The sequence below is a fragment of the Leptonotus elevatus genome, chromosome 8 (genome assembly GCF_054856555.1).
Source record: "Leptonotus elevatus isolate MCC_2025b chromosome 8, RoL_Lele_1.0, whole genome shotgun sequence".
Lineage (NCBI taxonomy): Eukaryota > Metazoa > Chordata > Actinopteri > Syngnathiformes > Syngnathidae > Leptonotus > Leptonotus elevatus.
The window spans coordinates 2,157,453-2,177,941 of record NC_141246.1 but is presented as its reverse complement, the minus strand read 5'-3'; the positions used below and the strand labels follow the sequence as shown (position 1 = coordinate 2,177,941).

The 20,489-nt window shown below is 40.9% G+C and overlaps 2 protein-coding genes across 4 annotated transcripts in view; one reads left to right on the top strand and one right to left on the bottom strand.

The window, feature by feature from the left end:
* cacna1ib (calcium voltage-gated channel subunit alpha1 Ib) overlaps positions 1–11,345 on the bottom strand; it is a 146,439-nt gene extending 135,094 nt beyond the window's left edge. For 2 of the 3 annotated variants that reach the window (XR_015095759.1, XM_086082116.1), the window contains exons 1-3: positions 11,129–11,345; positions 10,769–10,896; positions 7,661–7,778 (exon numbers count right to left, since the gene is read on the bottom strand). The gene's annotated coding sequence lies outside the window, so the exon portion shown is untranslated. The remainder of the gene's footprint in view (positions 1–7,660; positions 7,779–10,768; positions 10,897–11,128) is intronic. The other variant, XM_086082117.1, reaches the window with a different exon arrangement.
* sack1fb (scaffolding CK1 anchoring protein Fb) lies at positions 4,079–20,411 on the top strand. The gene is made up of 5 exons (XM_086082119.1): positions 4,079–4,647; positions 11,786–11,953; positions 13,842–13,963; positions 18,632–19,365; positions 20,071–20,411. The coding sequence occupies exons 1-5, from the start codon at positions 4,171–4,173 to the stop codon at positions 20,115–20,117; spliced, it is 1,548 nt and encodes a 515-aa protein (XP_085938245.1). The 5' UTR covers positions 4,079–4,170; the 3' UTR covers positions 20,118–20,411.
* Positions 20,412–20,489: the final 78 nt, after the last annotated feature.

The following is a 20,489-nucleotide window of genomic DNA, read 5'->3' as shown; positions in this document are numbered from 1 at the left end:
GAATTTTGCGTAGAATTATAAATGTCGACGGGAATTTCAATTTAGTGTCTCCAATGAACTGAATGTCTGTTTTGTAAACGTCAAAAACAATTTTGAGCATTCAAAAAAACTTCGCATGTGTTTTGGTACATATCAGAGACAATTTTAGGTGTTTTCGTAACCGTTCGTAATCGGCAAATTGAAAGTCTGCAACTTTGAGTCTTCAAATGACTTACCCTATTGTGTTTTAGAATTATTAAATACAATTTATTGTCTGTGACAAACTGAACTTGACTGTTTTTGTAAATACCATACGTGTTTTGTTAAATGTTAAAGACAATTAGTGTCACCGATGAACTGATCATCCGTGGTTTTGTAAACGTCAAAACAATTTAAAATCCTCAGGACCTAACGGACAGGTTTTCCTCGACACCACAATTATGAGTCAACCGAGCGCACATGTTTTTGTTCATATGCAGTTTAGTGTAGTCAATGAAGCGAACATGTGGATTTGTAACCTTCAAAAACAAGTTAGGTTCTTCTACGCAACGTCTTTCCGCTAACAAACATTTGGAGCCTTCAATGAACATAGTGTCGCTTTACGTTTTTCTAGTAGTCGATATTTGTTTCCGGTGAACCTTACATACATGTTTTCATGAATATCAAATAGACTTTTGACTCTTTAATGCAACAAAGTGTTTTTTGTAAACAAACCATTTTGAGTCTTTAATGTAATTTTTTTTAAATTGAAAATCGGTCAATTCACTTTTCAGCTCGCCTAAATGGCAAAGCACATTCTCCAATAAACTTAATATATGCTTTTTATTTCTAAAGACGATTTCTAGTAAGTCATGCATCTTGCTCACGTGTTTGTAAACATTCAAGTCAGTTTTGTCTCCAACATTAACGAAAGTAAAATCTTTAATTACCAAATGTGCGTCTGTGTGTTTTCAGCTCTTAAAAAAAGGTGCAAAATCAATTACATGTACTCGCTTCCAGGACGTCATCTGGTCTTGGACACTAATAGTTCCGTCCCCCCCCGATTGAGTAAACGCGACCCCCTCTTTAATTTGCTGTTTGGCACCAGAGGACAATGGCACCAAATTAAAATAATGGCTGCGGTTATTATGTCTGGGCTGTGGGCGAGCGGAGGAGTGTAATGACATGCTCTTGAATAAATACTGGCCACGCGTCTGAGGCCGCCATGAGATAGTTGCTCCTCTCTATCCCCAACCCGACTCAATTAAAAGGAGGTTTGAGGTTAAAATAAAAATAAAAAAAAATAAAAAAATAATAATAATAAAAAAAAAAAATAAAAAAAAAAAAGGAGGTTTGCTCTCGTCGTGTGCTGAAGGCGAGACGAGCAAAACCACTTTTGGGTAGATATACGCTCTTCGGACACATCATTAGGTACACAAGACAATGAGATCCAAGGCAGGAAAAGATTCTGGGTTTTGCCGCTGAATTGATTTACCTTTTTACTACCGACTTGGCAAATGAGCAGAGCAAGTTCTCACTTTAAAAAGGACTCCTACTCCTCCACATTGAGAGGAACCAGTTGAGGTGGCTGGGGCATCTGGCTCGGATGCCTCCCTGGGGAGGTGTTCCGGGCATGTCCTACCGGCAGGAGGCCCCGGGGACGACCCAGGACACGCTGGAGAGACTACGTCTCACGGCTGGCCTGGGAACGCCTTGGGATCCCCATCGGAGGAGCTGGCTGAAGTGGCTGGGGAGAGGGAAGTCTGGGCTTCCCTGCTAAAGCTGCTGCCCCCGCGACCCGACCCCGGATAAGCGGAATTGAAGACGGAACGGAACGGGAAAAAAATACAGTGATTCCAATGTCCCTTCTCGAAAGTAACTTTCATAACAAAGTTATGAGATCTGAAATTTGAATTGTCTTTTGTAAAAGAATTTCAATCTGTAGGTGCTCGATACTGAAAAGCCGACTTTCCTTTCTCTGTCCTGACAGTCAGTAAAAGCAGATTTCCTGAGAACGAAGAGCGTAAGGACCATCAGACTTTTGTTGAAGATAAACTTTCAAGTATGGAGGGAGTACCCCTATGAGCCCCTTGTAAAAAAAAATCCGTACCAGCGCGTCAGCCGACGAGTGTACAAAGCAGGCCATCCGACCCGGGAATGCAGTTCACAGTGATGAGTTTGTGGACCATAGTTTGTTAGGAAACGCAGGGAGGCATGAAAAACAGAGTCCAATGTATGTAGAGCTTTGGCATGTTGAGTATAAAAATGTATCCGTAATCAAGTACAGGAAGAAATGCAGTCACAAATCTCTTCCTTGCGTGGAAAGTAAAACACAACTTGTTTCTTAAATAGAAACTTAAGTTTTTCCTCATCGCGTGGAAATAAATAAGTTGAGCAAGATATTGAAAGCAGTAGAAATTCTGTGAGGCTTTTGAAAGTACCTGAAATGTTGCGTTTTCTTTCCTTGCGTTCTGCCGACATCTTGTGGCAGATAGAGCAATTACAGCACTGGCAAGATTTTAATAAGAGATTGAAGGGAGAACTATGAACTATTTCAAATACCGTGATCATTCCCTCTAGGGCAAATACATGTAGAAAATATGGGCAACAAACTTATTGTGCTGTTGATGATAGAGTGGCCAAAAATTATACTGGAGTGTTGTTTCTTTTAAATAATAATATTATTCAAATAAAATGTAAAAAGTGGTCAAATATGCAATTCAGCAAAAATAAGGACGCATTCTGGAAAGGAAAAACCCGTATAGGTGGATAATTTATCATTTGTTTATCTTTTTAAATAGTACATGAACGTCAGAAAAAAAACAAAGAAGAAATACGCAAATTCAAACATGTCCAAACAATCTCAATAATGAATTTTGAATTACCACCATGCAAAGAGGATTCTTTATATAATCATAAATTTGATTATAGTAGCCTATATTTAACTATATTGTCAGCAATGTTGACATCGGTTTCATACCCTATTTGAGTTCTGCCATCTGCACTCTTTTTATCTTTAGTGAGCACACGTGGATTTATTTTGTTCACAACTGCAATTTGCATTCCTGCTGTTTGATTGACAATGAATAGCATGTTATGAATGCAGCAATACAGTTAGTGTTACTTTTTGTCTGTAATTTACACAGCAAGTGCATGTTTCTGTATTTTTGTGCATGGATTATTTGACATTTTGCGGAGGTATAAAAAAAAAAAAAGTCCTCTAATCCTGGAATGACCCATACATAGACCACAAGAGGGAGGCAGGAGCCTGGATACGAACCCCTGACCTCAAACTTGTGAGGCGGATGTGCTTAAACATTTGGCCAACATGCTGACCATTTTCCATCATATGTTCACTAATTAGAATATTTGGATCAAGTACATTGTATTAGTGCAACATTAATAGACAAGGTTAGGAACCCGTTTATGTTCAAAGGTAAAACTTTTAAATAAATAGAATGGGATCCCAAAGGCAATGATTGACATGATTACGTAATAAGATGATTTAGAAACATGTAATAGCAGATATCCTTTACGCATGACACAACCCGGAAGTAAATTGACTTCCAACACCACTGCAGCAAAAAAACTATTTTAATTGCCAACGAACAATGAGCCTAACTCGTTGGCGTAACCCACACACACACTTAAAGAAAAGACAATTAAACAAATTCACAGCTGCTAAATAATGATAGATTTTTCAACGCGTCCATTTCCAAGAAAGCATGTGACATTCGTCACGACCTTCCCATATAAACGTGAACTTTGTTCAGTTTCAAGAATGCGCCGCAAGTACAGCATGTCAACAGAAACAAAAAAGTACCCATCGACGTGGTGCGTTCGGGAACACCACTTGAAAATCTGTAAAACTGAACGTTTCTTAAGACTAAGAAGCAACGTGAATACGTTCAATGCTGCTAAATATGATATATGTGTAATTTAAGTAGGCTATTCGGGAGAAATAACCACGTGTTTAAATATGTTTTAAATAGATAGTTTGTGCCGTACAAATAATGAAGTTTGCGCCTCTCTTTTTTTTTGTATCCCTGAATTCCGTTTGTCAGTGAAGGCAGCACGCATCGTCCACGCCCCTCCTCCTCCTCCACGCCCCCGGGCTCAGGTAACTTTCTCCCCGGCTCCCTTCCCTCCCGTACGTGTCGGCCCGCCCGCTCTCCTTCCAGGCAGGCAGGCCAAACGGGACGGACCGCAGCCATGGCCGAATCCCAGCTCGTGTGCATGGAGGACGGCCGAATCGGCGTCCAGGTGCCGGAGACGCGGCCGGAGTTCTACTACAGCGAGGAGCAGCGCGCCGCCGTCGAGGAACTCCTCAAGAACGGCGACGGCGCCTTCAAAATGCGCCTCAAGGACGACAACATGAAAGACTTTTTATCGGCCAGAGAGGTGAAAACGCTGAACAACAACTTCAAACACTACCAGGAAAGCGGGGGTGGGGTCAGCGAGGCGGCGGGGGGGGCGGCGGGGGGGTCGTCTCCGTCGTCGGACTCCGGCGTTCACTCCACCTACTGGCCCCAGATGTCCGACACCGAGGTTCCGCCGCTGGACATCGGCTGGCCCAGCTGGGGCTTCTTCAAGGGGGTGACCCGGGTGGCCATCCACACGCACCCGCCCAAGGACAACGGACCGCATATCAAGGAGGTGGTGCGGAGGCTCATCCAGGGGGCCAGCAAGGTCAGCGCCGATGATTGACGCCGCTCATCATCGTCATATTAATAATAACCATAACAACGCGAGGATTGCATGCCGTTATTGTATTACACGAGACGATAGGTTGAATAATTGCGCTCACTTTTTCTGAAGATGACTTTTTCTTGTTTCAATTTGATTTGGGAAAATATTGAGCATTTATTATTTTCCCGAGTTTTATTTTGCCCAGAAAACTGTTCGTGTTTATAATATTAACCAAAAAATAATCGTGTTTTCAATTTTGGCCAAAATCGCCCAACCCAACATTGACGTCTTTTAATAAATTGTATTCTTACCTCTGCCAAAGACCTTAATATGTTTGCATAGGGTGTTTTTTAATAATTTTTAATAATAGGTTTAATAATTGCGCTCACTTTTCTGAAAATGACTTTTTTTTTAGTTAGCCCGTTGTAAATACTAAGTTCTTGTTTCAATTTGATTTGGGAAAATATTGAGCATTTATTATTATTATGTCCAAGTTTTATTTTGCCCAGAAAACTGTTCGCATATCATTTGTTGAAAAGTAGTGCAATAAAAATATACTATTAAATATTTTCTTTAACATGATGAATAATTGCGTTCAATCGTGTTTATAATATTAACCAAAAAATAATCGTGTTTTCAATTTTGGCCAAAATCGCGCAACCCTACATTGACGTCTTTTAATAAACTTTATTCTTACCTCTGCCAAAGAGCTTAATATGTTTGCATAGGGTGTTTTTTAATAATTTTTAATAATAGGTTTAATAATTGCGCTCACTTTTCTGAAGATGACTTTTTTTTAAGTTAGCCCGTTGTAAATACTAAGTTCTTGTTTAAATTTGATTTGGGAAAATATTGAGCATTTATTATTTTCCCGAGTTTTATTTTGCCCAGAAAACTGTTCGCATATCATTTGTTGAAAAGTAGTGCAATAAAAATATACTATTAAATATTTTCTTTAACATGATGAATAATTGTGTTCAATCGTGTTTATAATAATAACCAAAAATAATCGTGTTTTCAATTTTGGCCAAAATCGGGCTTGACGTCTTTTAATAAACTTTATTCTTACCTCTGCCAAAGAGCTTAATATGTTTGCATAGGGTGGTTTTTTTTTGTGAATGGACACGCTTAACCCAGTTGCACTCACTGACTAAGCACGAGCTTGTTAAACGTCCACACGGACGTGCATCCTGGAAGGTTTTGTGACACTTTTTTGCTTTTTTGTCGTTCAACTTGTTACTCAGAGTGATTAATTGCTTGCTGCTTGTTTGCAAAAACACATTCATTGTTGTCAAGTTCAAAATCAAAGGATTGTCTTAATCGTGATTTCAATTATTACTAAATCAATCGTGATGAATATTTTCTTCATAAATCGAGCAGCCCGAAACATTATCAATGATGTCATCGATTAATCGACTTTGACTTTCAAAAAAAATCTTTAGTTGTGCAATCGGTGGGGGGGAAAAAAATTGTACCAACTTGCTTTGAATAGCGTCATTGTTATTTGCTTTTTTCTACTGAAGGTGGGGACGTTTTTTTTTTTTTTTAATCGGGCAGTACCAGGCTGTTACATAAACGTAAACAACCACATACATAAACATATCCTCATTGGCAAAGGTTAGCCACCTTATTGGCGACGCACTTGGGGAAAACCCAGTCTTTGCGCAAACATGATCAATTTGGTGCACGCTGCCTTGAAGCGTGTTTTTATTTCCTTCATCGTTCATCAGACTGATGAGGTCACTGTGTTGCCAACCTGATGATGCCTTTTAAAAACTTCTACCTTTGTACCTTGACACGATGTCTTGGGGGGAAAAAAAATGTCCAATTAGTTACTTTCAATCACGTTACGGTACAGTTTGGATCACGTCATCCGAATCAGGCAAGTTGTTAAAAGCATAAACAAGGCAGAGTGTCAACATGAAGGCTAACCATCGAGCGCGTAATTCTACAATTCATGAAACAAAAGAAAATAACCTGCTGAGCTGCGCTTTCAGGAAATGAACACGACTATTAATCATCCCGTCTGTCATAATCGAAAGTTTTTTTTTTTTTTTTATATGAATGACTGCTCTTTGTTTTCCTTTCAATTCATTTGTCACCGCAGAAGTTATTTTTTCTACCCACGACTCAACAGACCATCAGCGTTACGTGTCGAGAAGAGATTCAGAATGAATCGAAATAATCGATGGCCGCCGTTATTGTGTCAAATGATGTCGTCACTCCTCGGACTCGTTTCATTATTGCTCCAAAGAAATGAATTGAAAATACTGAAATAATCCCAGAGTTTCAAATGTCCCCACAAACGTGCAAATGTAGTCATGATGACAAGTAAGCTAAAGATGTGAGATATCACTTTTGATTCTCAGGTGATAACCAACCACCTTAACATGAATGAAATCAACCAAAAGATTACCTTCATGAGCTCAATGTATGTGTGAAATAGAATTAACCAATAGCCGCCTCGTGGCGTAATCAAAATAAAGACAACTCGAAATAAATAACCCACACATGGACACGTCTCACGAATGGCTTGGAATTTAATCATCGAATCGTATCATCGATAATGCTTTAATTTCTGCGTTGGGCGGCCTGAAACGCGTCCTGGCGCGCAAACAAAAATATTTGATCACCGCCAGCTCAGACTTGTCAACTCAGTGTTGTCGTAAAAAAAAGTCGCGTGAAAGTTGAAATGAAAGAAGATCCCAGAACGGTCGATTTGCTGCTCGACTGGTTGATCGACGTGTGGCTTTTGTGTTCCGTTCGAGCGCAGCTTTGTTGAATGACGCCGACAGGGACAACATGTTTATTATTTGTGGTGTTCAGCTACTGCATCGTATTGTTTGTCTTAAAAAGGTAAGTGCTGTTGTAAAATTCATAAATCGGACCACAGTTTTAGTCAAAATCACAGCTGGAACGATATCGATTATTAGTAGTCAAGGAAGCTGATAACCGAAATTTGGAACTGATATTTATTTGAATATTGGGAGTCAAAATTTGGAATAGTACTCACAAAGGGTTGGTGGGCAACAGGGTGGGAGGCGCAAGGGCCACTGTTACCAAACATCAAAACGTCCGTTTACTTTTTTGTTGAAATTCAAGAAGTTCAGCGCCGTCCAGGCCTTCATTTCCTACAGACAGGACAAACATTAGTTACCTTGGACAAAGTATGAGTTTTGTTCATACGACTCTCATCCGCATAACAGTGAAAGGAAATACCATCCCTTTCCTAGAAAGCTAGCAAATACAATGAAAACCGCAGGGGGCCCCGAAACTGAACCCTGTGGGACGCCACACCAAATTGGGTCAGCGTGAGACTCAGAGCAACCAAGACTAACTCAAGAAAGTTCCGTCTTCCAAATAGGATCGAAAACCACTCGAGAGCACGACCACTAATGTTTCAAACATCAACACGTGTCCTAAAACTCCATTTAAATAGCGCAGATGGAAGATTATTGACCTCAGCAGTCAGCTGTTTTTTCTTGGATTTATTTGTTGGCAATGATTTTTAGAGGCATTTGAAGTGCTCATTACATGATGGTGGCCATTCGTCACCTCGATCGTTCAAGGTTGTTCGGATTAAAACTCTTAACAAAAAGGTGCAGGGAGGCCCCGTGCTCAACAGCGTATCTGACCAAGTTAAATGAAAACTCTCATAAATCACTGCCTGAAGTTTTCCAAAAATGTCAGTATAACCAAATCGTTATCTTTGTTTTAAGTTAAAAATAAAAACGAAAAGTGTGGGGAATTCCCAGCAAAAATTTTACATTTATGAGCCAGTTTTTTTTGTTTATTTTTTAAGGCGGATGCTGGTATGTGTCAAAATGCCAAATCACTGCGCTGATAATTGGCCTGCCTGTGCTGATAATCGCTCCACCACAACTCAAAATCATTTCATGACATTTACTGTACATCAGAGCTCATGTTCGGCAGCGCCAAACATATAACCACATACGTTTCAGATTTTGGGATATTTTTTGGGTAAATGGCAAATGAGCACCATGGGCGCTAGCTAAGGAACAAACATGAAGGGACAAACGCAAATCATTGCAAGGTCAGGGGTGGCAAATCCAGGTCCAGTACGTAAAAAAACCCTGCCACAGTTTGGCTTTATCCCCAGGTGCTAGCTAGCTAGCTGGCTCCCAAGCAGGTAAATGAGCACCATGGGAGCTAGCTAGGCAGCTAGCTAGCTCCTAAGCAGGTAAATGAGCACCATGGGAGCTAGCTAGGCAGCTAGCTAGCTCCCAAGCAGGTAAATGAGCATCATGGGAGCTAGCTAGGCAGCTAGCTAGCTCACAAGCAGGTAAATGAGCACCATGGGAGCTAGCTAGGCAGCTAGCTAGCTAGCACATGGGGCTAAAGCCAAACTGTGGCAGGGTTTTGAACTTTCTGGATCTGGATTTGCCACCTCTGCCCGTAACACACGTGATGTCATTTTCAGTCGAACCGCAAGTGACAACGTGTTTTTAACATGACAAATCATGTTGAAGTCATCAAATCAATTATAGACAAAATATGAACTTCTTACGAGTCAAGTATGTTGTTTTGTTTTGACAACTACTTGTTTCCTGAAATGTCTGACGCTGGAACTCTTTAAGACAGCTTCTTTTTTCTTTTTTTTTGATTGTGCGACAATGCGTGTGTACCCAATGCAGTGGCCGGTTTGAACCTTCCTCGATGAGGAAAGCCAGAAGCTGTCAGGAACGGGTTCAATGGAAGAGCAACGTTTCCAGTCGTAACTCCTCCGACGGTTGGCAGTTCAAAAAGCTGGAGGCCGCCTTAACCGCACACGGGTGGAGAAAAAACGAGTAGCGGGTTTTGTTTTGTCACTTAAAATTCTAGCAGAGTGCCCGGTGAGGAGAAGTCAAAGAAGTTTCCAGCATTCATTTTGTTGCGCAATAAAAGGCGGGCTGCGTAACAAGACTGTGGGTGACCCACTTCTCGGCCGAGTGTGTCGGCTGGAGGAAGAAATGAGTCAATGGTGTTGTAAAAACATAAACTTAAGAGCTCTGCTGAATAGAGCGAACTCATTCAAATTCACTCCGAGGTTACTTTGTTGTCGTTGTCATTTCAACTTCTTACTTCAAACCGTTCATTTCCACTGTGCAAGGTGTCAGTCATTATGAATAAACGCCGACAGGAGCAATCTCATTAATTACATGCGCATCGCAGTCTTAATTATTTTGATTTTTCTTAAATTATTTTTAGTTCTATTTCTATTGTGCAAGGTGGTGTTTTTAATTAATTAGTGGCAAGAAAAGCACCCGCAAGTGGATGCGCTGTGGACTATTTTGGAGTGGATTATTTTGAGTTGTTTATACATTTTATTTTATTAATTTATTTTTTATCGTGCACAGTGGTGTTTACGAAGAATAACTAGTTTTGCTTTAGCCATTAATGCTAGCTCCCTAACTAGCTCCCATGGTGCTAGTTTTCCTTGCTAGCTAGCTAGCTAGCTAGCTCTCTAACCAGCTCCCATGGTGCTCGCTTACCTGCTAGCTAGCTAGCTCCCTAACCAGCTCCCATGGTGCTCGCTTACCTGCTAGGGAGCTAGCTAGCTAGCTAGCTAGCATCAATGGCTAAAGCCAAAATTGTAGCAGGGTTTTTACTCTCTGGACCCGGATTTGCCACATCTGCGCTCAAATACTCTCGTTTACGTCGTACGTGCTCAAATGGCTGCCAATGTGACAAGTCAATTAACCTGCGCCGCGGTGTTTAATTAACAACATGGACACACATTGACACCACAGTATGCTAGTGAGCTAGCAGGCAAGCGAACTCGCTATCCCGCGGGCTCGCTAACGTAATAAACAGCACGTACTTAATGTGACTGTTTTACGCTAGGATGTCAGTATTTGTTTTTTTTTTAATTCAGAGCAGTTACTATGCAGTGAGCTCAAGGTTTGTGTCGGCAGGCAGTCGCAAATTGAGACACACACACACCAATTACAAATTTGTGCCGGCAGGGTGACCATATTTTCCATTTCCAAAAAAAAGAGGACACTCAGCCCGATCTCGAGATACAAGATGCTGAACATTCGAAATATTTTAACATATGCCTCCTCCTTCTGTATGGGTAGAAAATAAGACAAAAAAACATTACTCTCTTTTGAAGTCTTACATTTTTTGCACCGCAATCTTTCTTTCTTTACTTCGAGCGGGGTTCGGACCCATCGCTTCCGGTGCGACAGCTCACCACTCGCCACTCAGCTGAAGTTCTGGGCCACCGTCAGCCAGGATGCACTCTGCCTCCCATTTGGAAAAAAAAAAAACAGACTATTTCAAACCCTCCCGAAATAATTGAATAAAGTGAATATCTCCCTGTAAAACAGCAAATTTCCTCACAAAATCAAGCTAACAATAGCAATGCCAAACAACGTGCAAAGTGAAACAGACAGTTCATCGAAGCACATCCACAGAGCCAATCTTTCCTCTTGCACCATTCTTTGTGAAAAAGTACAAATAATTATTTGTCCCTTACTTTGCTGAAGATCCGGTAGCTCAGGCGTTGGGTCTCCCATCCTTCAAAAGATGACGTTTTCCCTCAAAAGAAAGGCGTGAAAATAGTTTTATATTCTCCCGAGTGGCGTCGTCTTACCGCCTTGCTGTGCACTACGTGTGTTTTGAATTCACGAATGCGCCGTACGAACGTACGTTCGCATAGGAATAATGCAGCGACGTAAAAAAAACTGCGTAGCGATCTGCCAATTTGCGTAAAGGACTTTTCTACTAGGAGACAGACTACGCATGCGCGAAAACACATCGCTCCGCGGACAGAACTGGGAAAAGCACAGGAGCGGTGTGCCTTCAAGGGATCATTTTTGCAGCATTTTTGCCTGCAGGCTGAAGTAATGAGTCCTTTTTTAATGGAGGTGTGAAAATCACCAAATGTTGTCACTTTTAAACCTATAGGTAGTGTAGGCTTTCTAAAATGAAATAAATAATTAAAATAAATAGAATAAGCCAAACGGTTTCAATTTTCATTTCAGCCTGGCCGCACGTCACCGGTCATTGCACATTTTCATCACTTCAACCATATTTAACTCAGAAACAGAAATCACGTTACAAGGGGTTGAATTGCCACTATTGTTTGTAATATGCTTTTTTTTTTTTATTCTTAAATGGATCCTAAACATAGGTAATTGCCATCGTGATGGACCTGCTCACAGACCTCCAGATCCTGCAGGACCTGATGGACGCCGCCTGGCGCCGCTCAGTGCCCGTCTACATCCTGCTGGACATTCACGGCGTGCCGCACTTCCTGGACATGTGCTCTCGGCTGCAGATCGGCGCCCAGCACCTGCGGGTAAGACTTTTCCCGCAGAGGTGATGAATTTCGCACATGAGAAATTTTCAACGGCATTTCGCGACGACATTGTAATGTCATTCGAAACTTTTCTTTTTTTTTAATATTTGGTTTGTTTTCTTTTGTTTTGCTGCCTGATGGTCATTGGCGAAGCCAAATTTGGCTACAATGGTCCACTTGCACTGTGCGGCAAAAATCTTTGCAACGTAATGTTGTTCCTCTTTTTTTTTATTTGGGCAAATTCCAGAGTAGGAATTTAACATATGAATTCATGCAACATGGCTGCTTCAAAAGCTAAATATCAGACTCACTCTTCAATTTCATGCAAGGCTTCTTTGGGCTTTTTTTTTTGTGCAATCTGGTATGATAAACATGTCCACCAAATTTCATGTTGATCAATGAAACAATAAAAAAAATTCTCTCCCCAAATTTCCAAAGGGCACTATTGTGGGAATGTGCTTAAAATGGCGGACTTCCATTTCAATTTTGGGAATGGGTCTTTGAGACTTTTTCATGCGCCCTGGCATGACAGACATGTCTGACAAATTTAATGTTGATCAGTGAAAAAATTAAAAATGTTTAAAAATTCCAAAAGGCAGCATTGAGAGAATTTGCTCAAAATGGTGACTTCAAAATAAAATGGTGGACGTCCATTTCAATTTTGGGAATGGGTCTTTGAGACTTTTTCACGCGCCCTGGCATGACAGACATGTCTGAAAAATTTAATGTTGATCAGTGAAAAAATTAAAAATGTTAAAAAATTCCAAAAGGCAGCATTGAGAGAATTTGCTCAAAATGGTGACTTCAAAATAAAATGGTGGACGTCCATTTCAATTTTGGGAATGGGTCTTTGAGACTTTTTTTATGCGCCCTGGCATGACAGACATGTCTGACAAATTTAATGTTGATCAGTGAAAAAATTAAAAATGTTAAAAAATTCCAAAAGGCAGCATTGAGAGAATTTGCTCAAAATGGTGACTTCAAAATAAAATGGTGGACGTCCATTTCAATTTTGGGAATGGGTCTTTGAGACTTTTTCATGCGCCCTGGCATGACAGACATGTCTGACAAATTTAATGTTGATCAGTGAAAAAATTAAAAATGTTTAAAAATTCCAAAAGGCAGCATTGAGAGAATTTGCTCAAAATGGTGACTTCAAAATAAAATGGTGGACGTCCATTTCAATTTTGGGAATGGGTCTTTGAGACTTTTTCATGTGCCCTGGCATGACAGACATGTCTGAAAAATTTAATGTTGATCAGTGAAAAAATTAAAAATGTTAAAAAATTCCAAAAGGCAGCATTGAGAGAATTTGCTCAAAATGGTGACTTCAAAATAAAATGGTGGACGTCCATTTCAATTTTGGGAATGGGTCTTTAAGACTTTTTCATGCGCCCTGGTATGACAGACATGTCTGACAAATTTAATGTTGATCAGTGAAAAAATTAAAAATGTTAAAAAATTCCAAAAGGCAGCATTGAGAGAATTTGCTCAAAATGGTGACTTCAAAATTAAAATGGTGGACGTCCATTTCAATTTTGGGAATTATTCCACAAGACTTTTCCGCGTGTCCTGTTACGATGGGCATGTCGTCCGCTCACTGTCTTCACTGGAACAGGATGTTGATTTGCATGTTGTTATTTGTTGACAGTGGACACCTGCTGCGCTTGTTTATTTTCAAAGTCATTTCCCGAAGGTGCGCTTGCTTTGCTCACCGCAAGAAATGCAGGACGGCGAGCCAACCACAGGCTGACATTTGAAGCTGTTTGAACTTGTGACAGAATGAGTCAGTGACACGTGTTGTTCTCAGGAAGGAACTTGGAACTTGTTATTGTCCTCTTCTTTAACTTTGTAATATATTCATGATCGCAAACTCTGCTATTTTCAGAACATTCGCGCCCGAACACTCACGGGGGTGGGCTTCAACTTGTCCTTCGGCAGACTCCCCGGCTCCTTGTGCTCCAAGTACATGCTGGTGGACGGAGACAAAGTGGTCTTTGGATCCTACAGGTGAAAAAAACAATTTCCACAGGAAATCATTTCCCATTGGCCGATGGGTCAATTACATATTCTACCCAGCAACAAGTTCCCCCTCTACATTTTTATTTTATTTTTTACTCAGCCCCCGAAGCCAGTTTCACTTTGCAATATGAGATTTGGCAGGCTTGTCCATCATGAGTAGACCCACAAAAAAGTCTCAAGAAGCTATGCTTGAAAATACACAGGAAGTCGGCCATTTTGTTTTGAATCAGCTAAGGTTCAATTTGCGGGTTTGGCCGTCCTATCTGAATTATAAAATAAAAAAATAAAAAAATCAGCCCCTGGAGCCAGTTTGAATTAGCAACTTGAAATTTGGTAGGCACGTTTATCTTTAGTAAACCCACAAAAAAGTCTCAAGAAGCTTTGCTTGAAAATACACAGGAAGTCGGCCATTTTGTTCTGAAGCAGCCAAAGTTCAATTTGTGGGTTTGGACGTCCTATCTGAATTATAAAAAATAAATTAAAAAAATCAGCCCCTGGAGTCAGTTTGAATTAGCAACTTGATATTTGGTAGGCACGTTTATCATTAGTAGACCCACAAAAAAGTCTCAAGAAGCTTTGCTTGAAAATACACAGGAAGTCGGCCATTTTGTTCTGAAGCAGCCAAAGTTCAATTTGTGGGTTTGGCCGTCCTATCTGAATTATAAAATAAAAAAAATAAAAAAAATCAGCCCCTGGAGCCAGTTTGAATTAGCAACTTGAAATTTGGTAGGCACGTTTATCATTAGTAGACCCACAAAAAAGTCTCAAGAAGCTTTGCTTGAAAATACACAGGAAGTCGGCCATTTTGTTTTGAATCAGCTAAGGTTCAATTTGCGGGTTTGGCCATCCTATCTGAATTATAAAATAAAAAATATAAAAAATCAGCCCCTGGAGCCAGTTTGAATTAGCAACTTGAAATTTGGTAGGCACGTTTATCATTAGTAGACCCACAAAAACGTCTCAAGAAGCTTTGCTTGAAAATACACAGGAAGTCGGCCATTTTGTTCTGAAGCAGCCAAAGTTCAATTTGTGGGTTTGGCTGTCCTATCTGAATTATAAAATAAAAAATAAAAAAAATCAGCCCCTGGAGCCAGTTTGAATTAGCAACTTGAAATTTAGTAGGCGCGTTTATCACGAGTAGTCCCACAAAAAAAGTCTCAAGAAGCCATTCTTGAAAATACACAGGAAGTCAGACATTTAGGTTTAAAGCAGCCAATTAAGCTTCAATTTGCAGCATTGGTCATCTCATCTGAAAGAGAGAGAAAAAAACAGCCCCTGAAGCCGGTTTGACTGAGCAACTTGATATTTGGTAAGCACATTTATCACGAGTAGACCCACAAAAAAGTCTCAAAAAGCCACGCTTGAAAACACACAGGAAGTCGGCCATTTTGTTCTGAAGCAGCCAATTAAACTTCAATTTGCAGCATTGGTCATCTCATCTGAAAGAGAGAAAAAAAACAGCCCCTGAAGCCGGTTTGGCTGAGCAACTTGATATTTGGTAAGCACATTTATCACGAGTAGACCCACAAAAAAGTCTCAAAAAGCCACGCTTGAAAACACACAGGAAGTCGGCCATTTTGTTCTGAAGCAGCCAATTAAGCTTCAATTTGCAGCAGTGGTAATCTCATCTGAAAGAGAGAAAAAAAAACAGCCCCTGAAGCCGGTTTGGCTGAGCAACTTGATATTTGGTAAGCACATTTATCACGAGTAGACCCACAAAAAAGTCTCAAAAAGCCACGCTTGAAAACACACAGGAAGTCGGCCATTTTGTTCTGAAGCAGCCAATTAAGCTTCAATTTGCAGCATTGGTCATCTCATCTGAAAGAGAGAAAAAAAACAGCCCCTGAAGCCGGTTTGGCTGAGCAACTTGATATTTGGTAAGCACATTTATCACGAGTAGACCCACAAAAAAGTCTCAAAAAGCCACGCTTGAAAACACACAGGACATCAGCCATTTTGTTCTGAAGCAGCCAATTAAGCTTCAATTTGCAGCAGTGGTCATCTCATCTGAAAGAGAGAAAAAAAACAGCCCCTGAAGCCGGTTTGGCTGAGCAACTTGATATTTGGTAAGCACATTTATCACAAGTAGACCCACAAAAAAGTCTCAAAAAGCCACGCTTGAAAACACACAGGACATCAGCCATTTTGTTCTGAAGCAGCCAATTAAGCTTCAATTTGCAGCATTGGTCATCTCATCTGAAAGAGAGAAAAAAAAACAGCCCCTGAAGCCGGTTTGGCTGAGCAACTTGATATTTGGTAAGCACATTTATCACGAGTAGACCCACAAAAAAGTCTCAAAAAGCCACGCTTGAAAACACACAGGAAGTCTGCCATTTTGCTCTGAAAGCACCCAATTAAGGTTTAATTTGCAGCATTCGTCATCCCATCTGAAAGGGAAAAAAAAGTCTGCCATTTTAAGGTGACTTTTCCAGACATACTCATCATAAGTCTCATCTTGCCAAATTTAAACCATGTATACAAACTGAGGGATAACACTTAATCCGCCCCCCCCCCCCCCCCCAAAATAGCCACTATAAAAACCAGAACATTACATAAACAATCAAGCTGAAGCAAGGCAGAGCAAATAAAAGAGTTCAAACAAACAAGTTCGAGCAGTAATTGCAGCCCGGTTTGATTTCACTGTGCCGCCGCGCCCAGAAAGCCGCCCCGAGACTCGACGTTCTGGTTTTTTGACATGCTTAAGCGCGACGCTCGAGAGCGTCATTAGCGCTCACTGATTGACACCAAAAGAGTTACAACGAGGATCAGTCGCACCTGCGGCCGTCAAAAGTGACAGCCGGGAACAAAACTCATTAAGCTCAAAGAAGAAGTCAAGGCCGCGTGTAAGAGTCGCTCATTAAATGGCGCTCGTCGGGAAGGATCTCACGTATCCGATCCGCTCGGACGATTTCACGTCAGCGATTGCGCAGGTTTTTCGCCGCTAACGAGCATTTGCGCGGAAATGAACTGCGGCGATCGCAAAAGATCCCGCCTTTCGTGAGCAAACTGTGACAACTCGTCGGAATGCTAACGATGCTACTGTATAAATGGGAATGAATGTTTTGGCGATAGAATTACCTTTTGCGTATAACGATGGACGATCCTGACCCAACAACAAAAACAGGATTTGAAACAGGATTTTTTCGTCCGATCGCGATCGCTGATCGAGTAAAAAAAAAAAAAACATCATTGATCAACGATTCGATAAGAATGCATTTAAACAACTTTTAGAATGACTACGCAGTCGAACCGTTCGCAGAGAATAGAGACCGGCAACGAATAGTGATAAACCCCAAAACTTCGATTTAAAAAACGCTGATGAACACGACATATAACAATGTCTTCTTTCGCAGAGCTAATCAATTATGTAATTGATCCATCAGGTAAATGAAGACGTTCACAGATTTTGCATTAAATGCTAAATATCGTCCGATCCTGATGCAGCCAACCAGATTGGTGTAAAGTCTTGTGATTTAGTAAAAAAAAAAAAAATGCATTTATTTTCACAAGTACAAAAACAGTAGCATAAAAATTACCATTCAAGGATGACACAAAACTGTGTAACTAATTTAGGGGCCAATCCCTGTTCTAAAAAATGTTGTGTAATAAATCTGATATTGTGTAATTGTGTATTGTAATTGTAGAATATTAATTTATTTGTTTGTGTTACTTAAAAAAAAAACTTGGGAATGGGACCTTGAATAAAAATAATCACATGAAATCGCAATCGGATTAATGAAGGGAGGGGGGGCATTGGTGGTGGTCACAAATAGGCAAAGTAGCTTTATTTATATTGTGCATTTCATACACAAAGTAACTCATTGTGCTTCACTAGCAAAACTGTAAAATACATTCAAAGTAAACAAGATTTTGGAAAACCTGATTTGAAAAAAAAAAACTTGAAAAGAGCTTAATTTTAGAAATGGGAAAATATATACATTTTTTTAACCTGGATTTAAAAGTATTCACATTTGGGGCTGATATCACTTCTGTTGGCAGTTTATGCCATTGCAGCATAACAGCTAAATGCTGCTTCACCATGTTTACTTTGAGTTCTGCGCTCCATTTAATGTCCAGTATTCAGGAACCGTACCATTCAGCCATTTACATCTTAACTCATTCACTCGCAGCCATTTTCACTGAAGCAATCCCCTTCACTCCCAGCTGTTTTACAGGATTTTCACTGATTTTGCAAGGCCCACAGAATCTTGTGTTCTATTGCTATAAAAACATGGAACCTCCCAAAAGAAAGATTAGAGCCTCTTCTTTCATCAGAAAAAAATAATATTTCTATCTGTTTCCGTTTTGCAGCAATTAGCATTAGAATATAGCTAAGTTTCAAAATTATTCACAAATCTATTTAAAAGTAATTGAGTTTTTTTCCCTTTGGCTCTGCTGCCACCTGCTGGCCGTTTGTGTAACAACTACCATTTCTTCAACCGTTCTTTGCAATTAAGAGGCTACATCAAAGCCATCTGTATGCTCTAGCGTAATAATAAAAACATATAAATACGTCTTTGGGACACTTAAAACTTTGGAAAGAACGAATTTATACATATTTGGGAGCACATGAGTTTGATTATTTTTCAAAATTGGAATGTAATGTCCTGCAATCCTCGTGATGTGACCCGAAACATGTTCTTTCCCACGCGCCAGCTTCTCGTGGTCCACGTCGCGCATGGACCGCAACACCATCACGGTACTGACGGGCCAGGTGGTGGAGTTTTTCGACCAGGACTTCCGCGAGCTCTACGCCGTGTCGGAGAAGCTGGACCTCTTCCGCGAGTTCCACGTCAGCCCGCCGGCCAACATGAGCGCCACCGTGTGCGCCAAGGCGGGTCCCAAGCGCCCCCCGCTGCCCGCCACCACCTCCCGCTTCCAAGTCAGCCTTGGCGACCCCCGCAAAGTCAACAACATCGAGGTCCCCGCTCACAAGTACTACAACCCCAAGTACTTCCTCATGTTCCCGGACGTTCCTCAGCCGGCCAGGTCCCTGCAGGCGCCCACCAGACCGTCCGAGCTCTTGCGCCTCACCGAGCCCCCTGACCAGGTCGCCAGCAGCGAGAAGCTGGACCGCCTCAGCCCGCTTCCGTCGGAACCCCCCATGGAGTTCTTCAAGAAACCCAACGGAGTCCCGCCGGAGAAGAAGAGACTGACGCTGAGGCAGAAGATCACCAGGAGGCTGTCGGCCAGCAAGCTGTCCATCAACAGCGGCAGGTCAAGCCCCGCCCTCGCCCCCGCCGGCTCCACGGAACACCTGGAGAGCCAGGACCACCTGGAGCTGAGGGTCAAGTCGCCCCCCAACAAGTTGAGGCTCTTAAGGAGGCCGTCCGCGCTCGGGCCCCGGGCGGACTCGGTGCAGACGGTGGACACCGCGCAGGACAACACAAGTGAGTGGCCACGCCGTCAGGTTACAGCTTGAATTGAAAAAGTCTACACACCCCTGTTCAAATGCCAGCTTTAAAAGTCATTTCCAAGCTTCTTTTTTTTTCTCACATTACGACTCAAATCTTCTTGAGAGTTGCAAAAGTGTGCACACCCACTTACAACAGGGGGTGGCGTGGTGTACGATGGCTTGTGAAAATGTCAGGAAAAGCCTACTAGAACTGCAGAATTTTATTTGGGCTACATTAAATTAGGGATGGGCGAATACTGATACCGACTAAGTATAAGAGAGGGTGTGCACACTTGTGCAACCACACTCTCCCTTTTTGAAAATATTTTTTAAACATTGTAAAATTAGGTGGAACATTTTTGAAATATTTTTTTCTTAGTCTCATTTTTTTATCTCACTTTATTTTTTTATTCCACTTTTTTTAAATTTCACAAATTGTATTCTTTATTCTCTTCATTTCAAAATTGTATTGTATTCATCCTTATTTTGTATTATTGCTCTTACAATTTTATATATATATATATTTTTTTTACATGTATTTAATATAATTTTCCATCATCTTGTAATTGTTGTTATATTCAATATGTTTTCTTATGAATAATTGGAACAACCTCGATTTTTGTTGCCTGGCTGTGACATAGATAAAAAAAAATCTCTCTTTTTTTATTTAAATAATGATATTTTTCTATTCATTCCACAGGCATGAAGAGTCATCGTCGATCCAAGCAAGTCTGCAAAGTGTCCTGAGGTCTCGTTTTGGACAAATACATTTTTCTCACGTATATTCGAAGCGGTTTACATGCACTAAATTCACTTTTGTTGTATCGCATGTAACGTGTTTGAGCAAAGACTCGGACTTTCCACTGCTCAGTGCACGTAGCGTGCTCGCTGAACCTCTGACCAATCCAAGCGGCTATTAAAACAAAAAGACCGGTGCCTTCTTCATTGTCGCAGAAAAATAAAAGAACTTTTATTCTTTCATTGTTGTTCATAATTTGGATTCTTTGAGGTGTTTTGTCGATGTTTAGCTCATGAACTGCATTTTCCAGGAAGGTTGCGGGCATTAAATGATTTAAATGAATTCAAATGTAATTTTGCAATTTGTCCAAAAAGAGAATA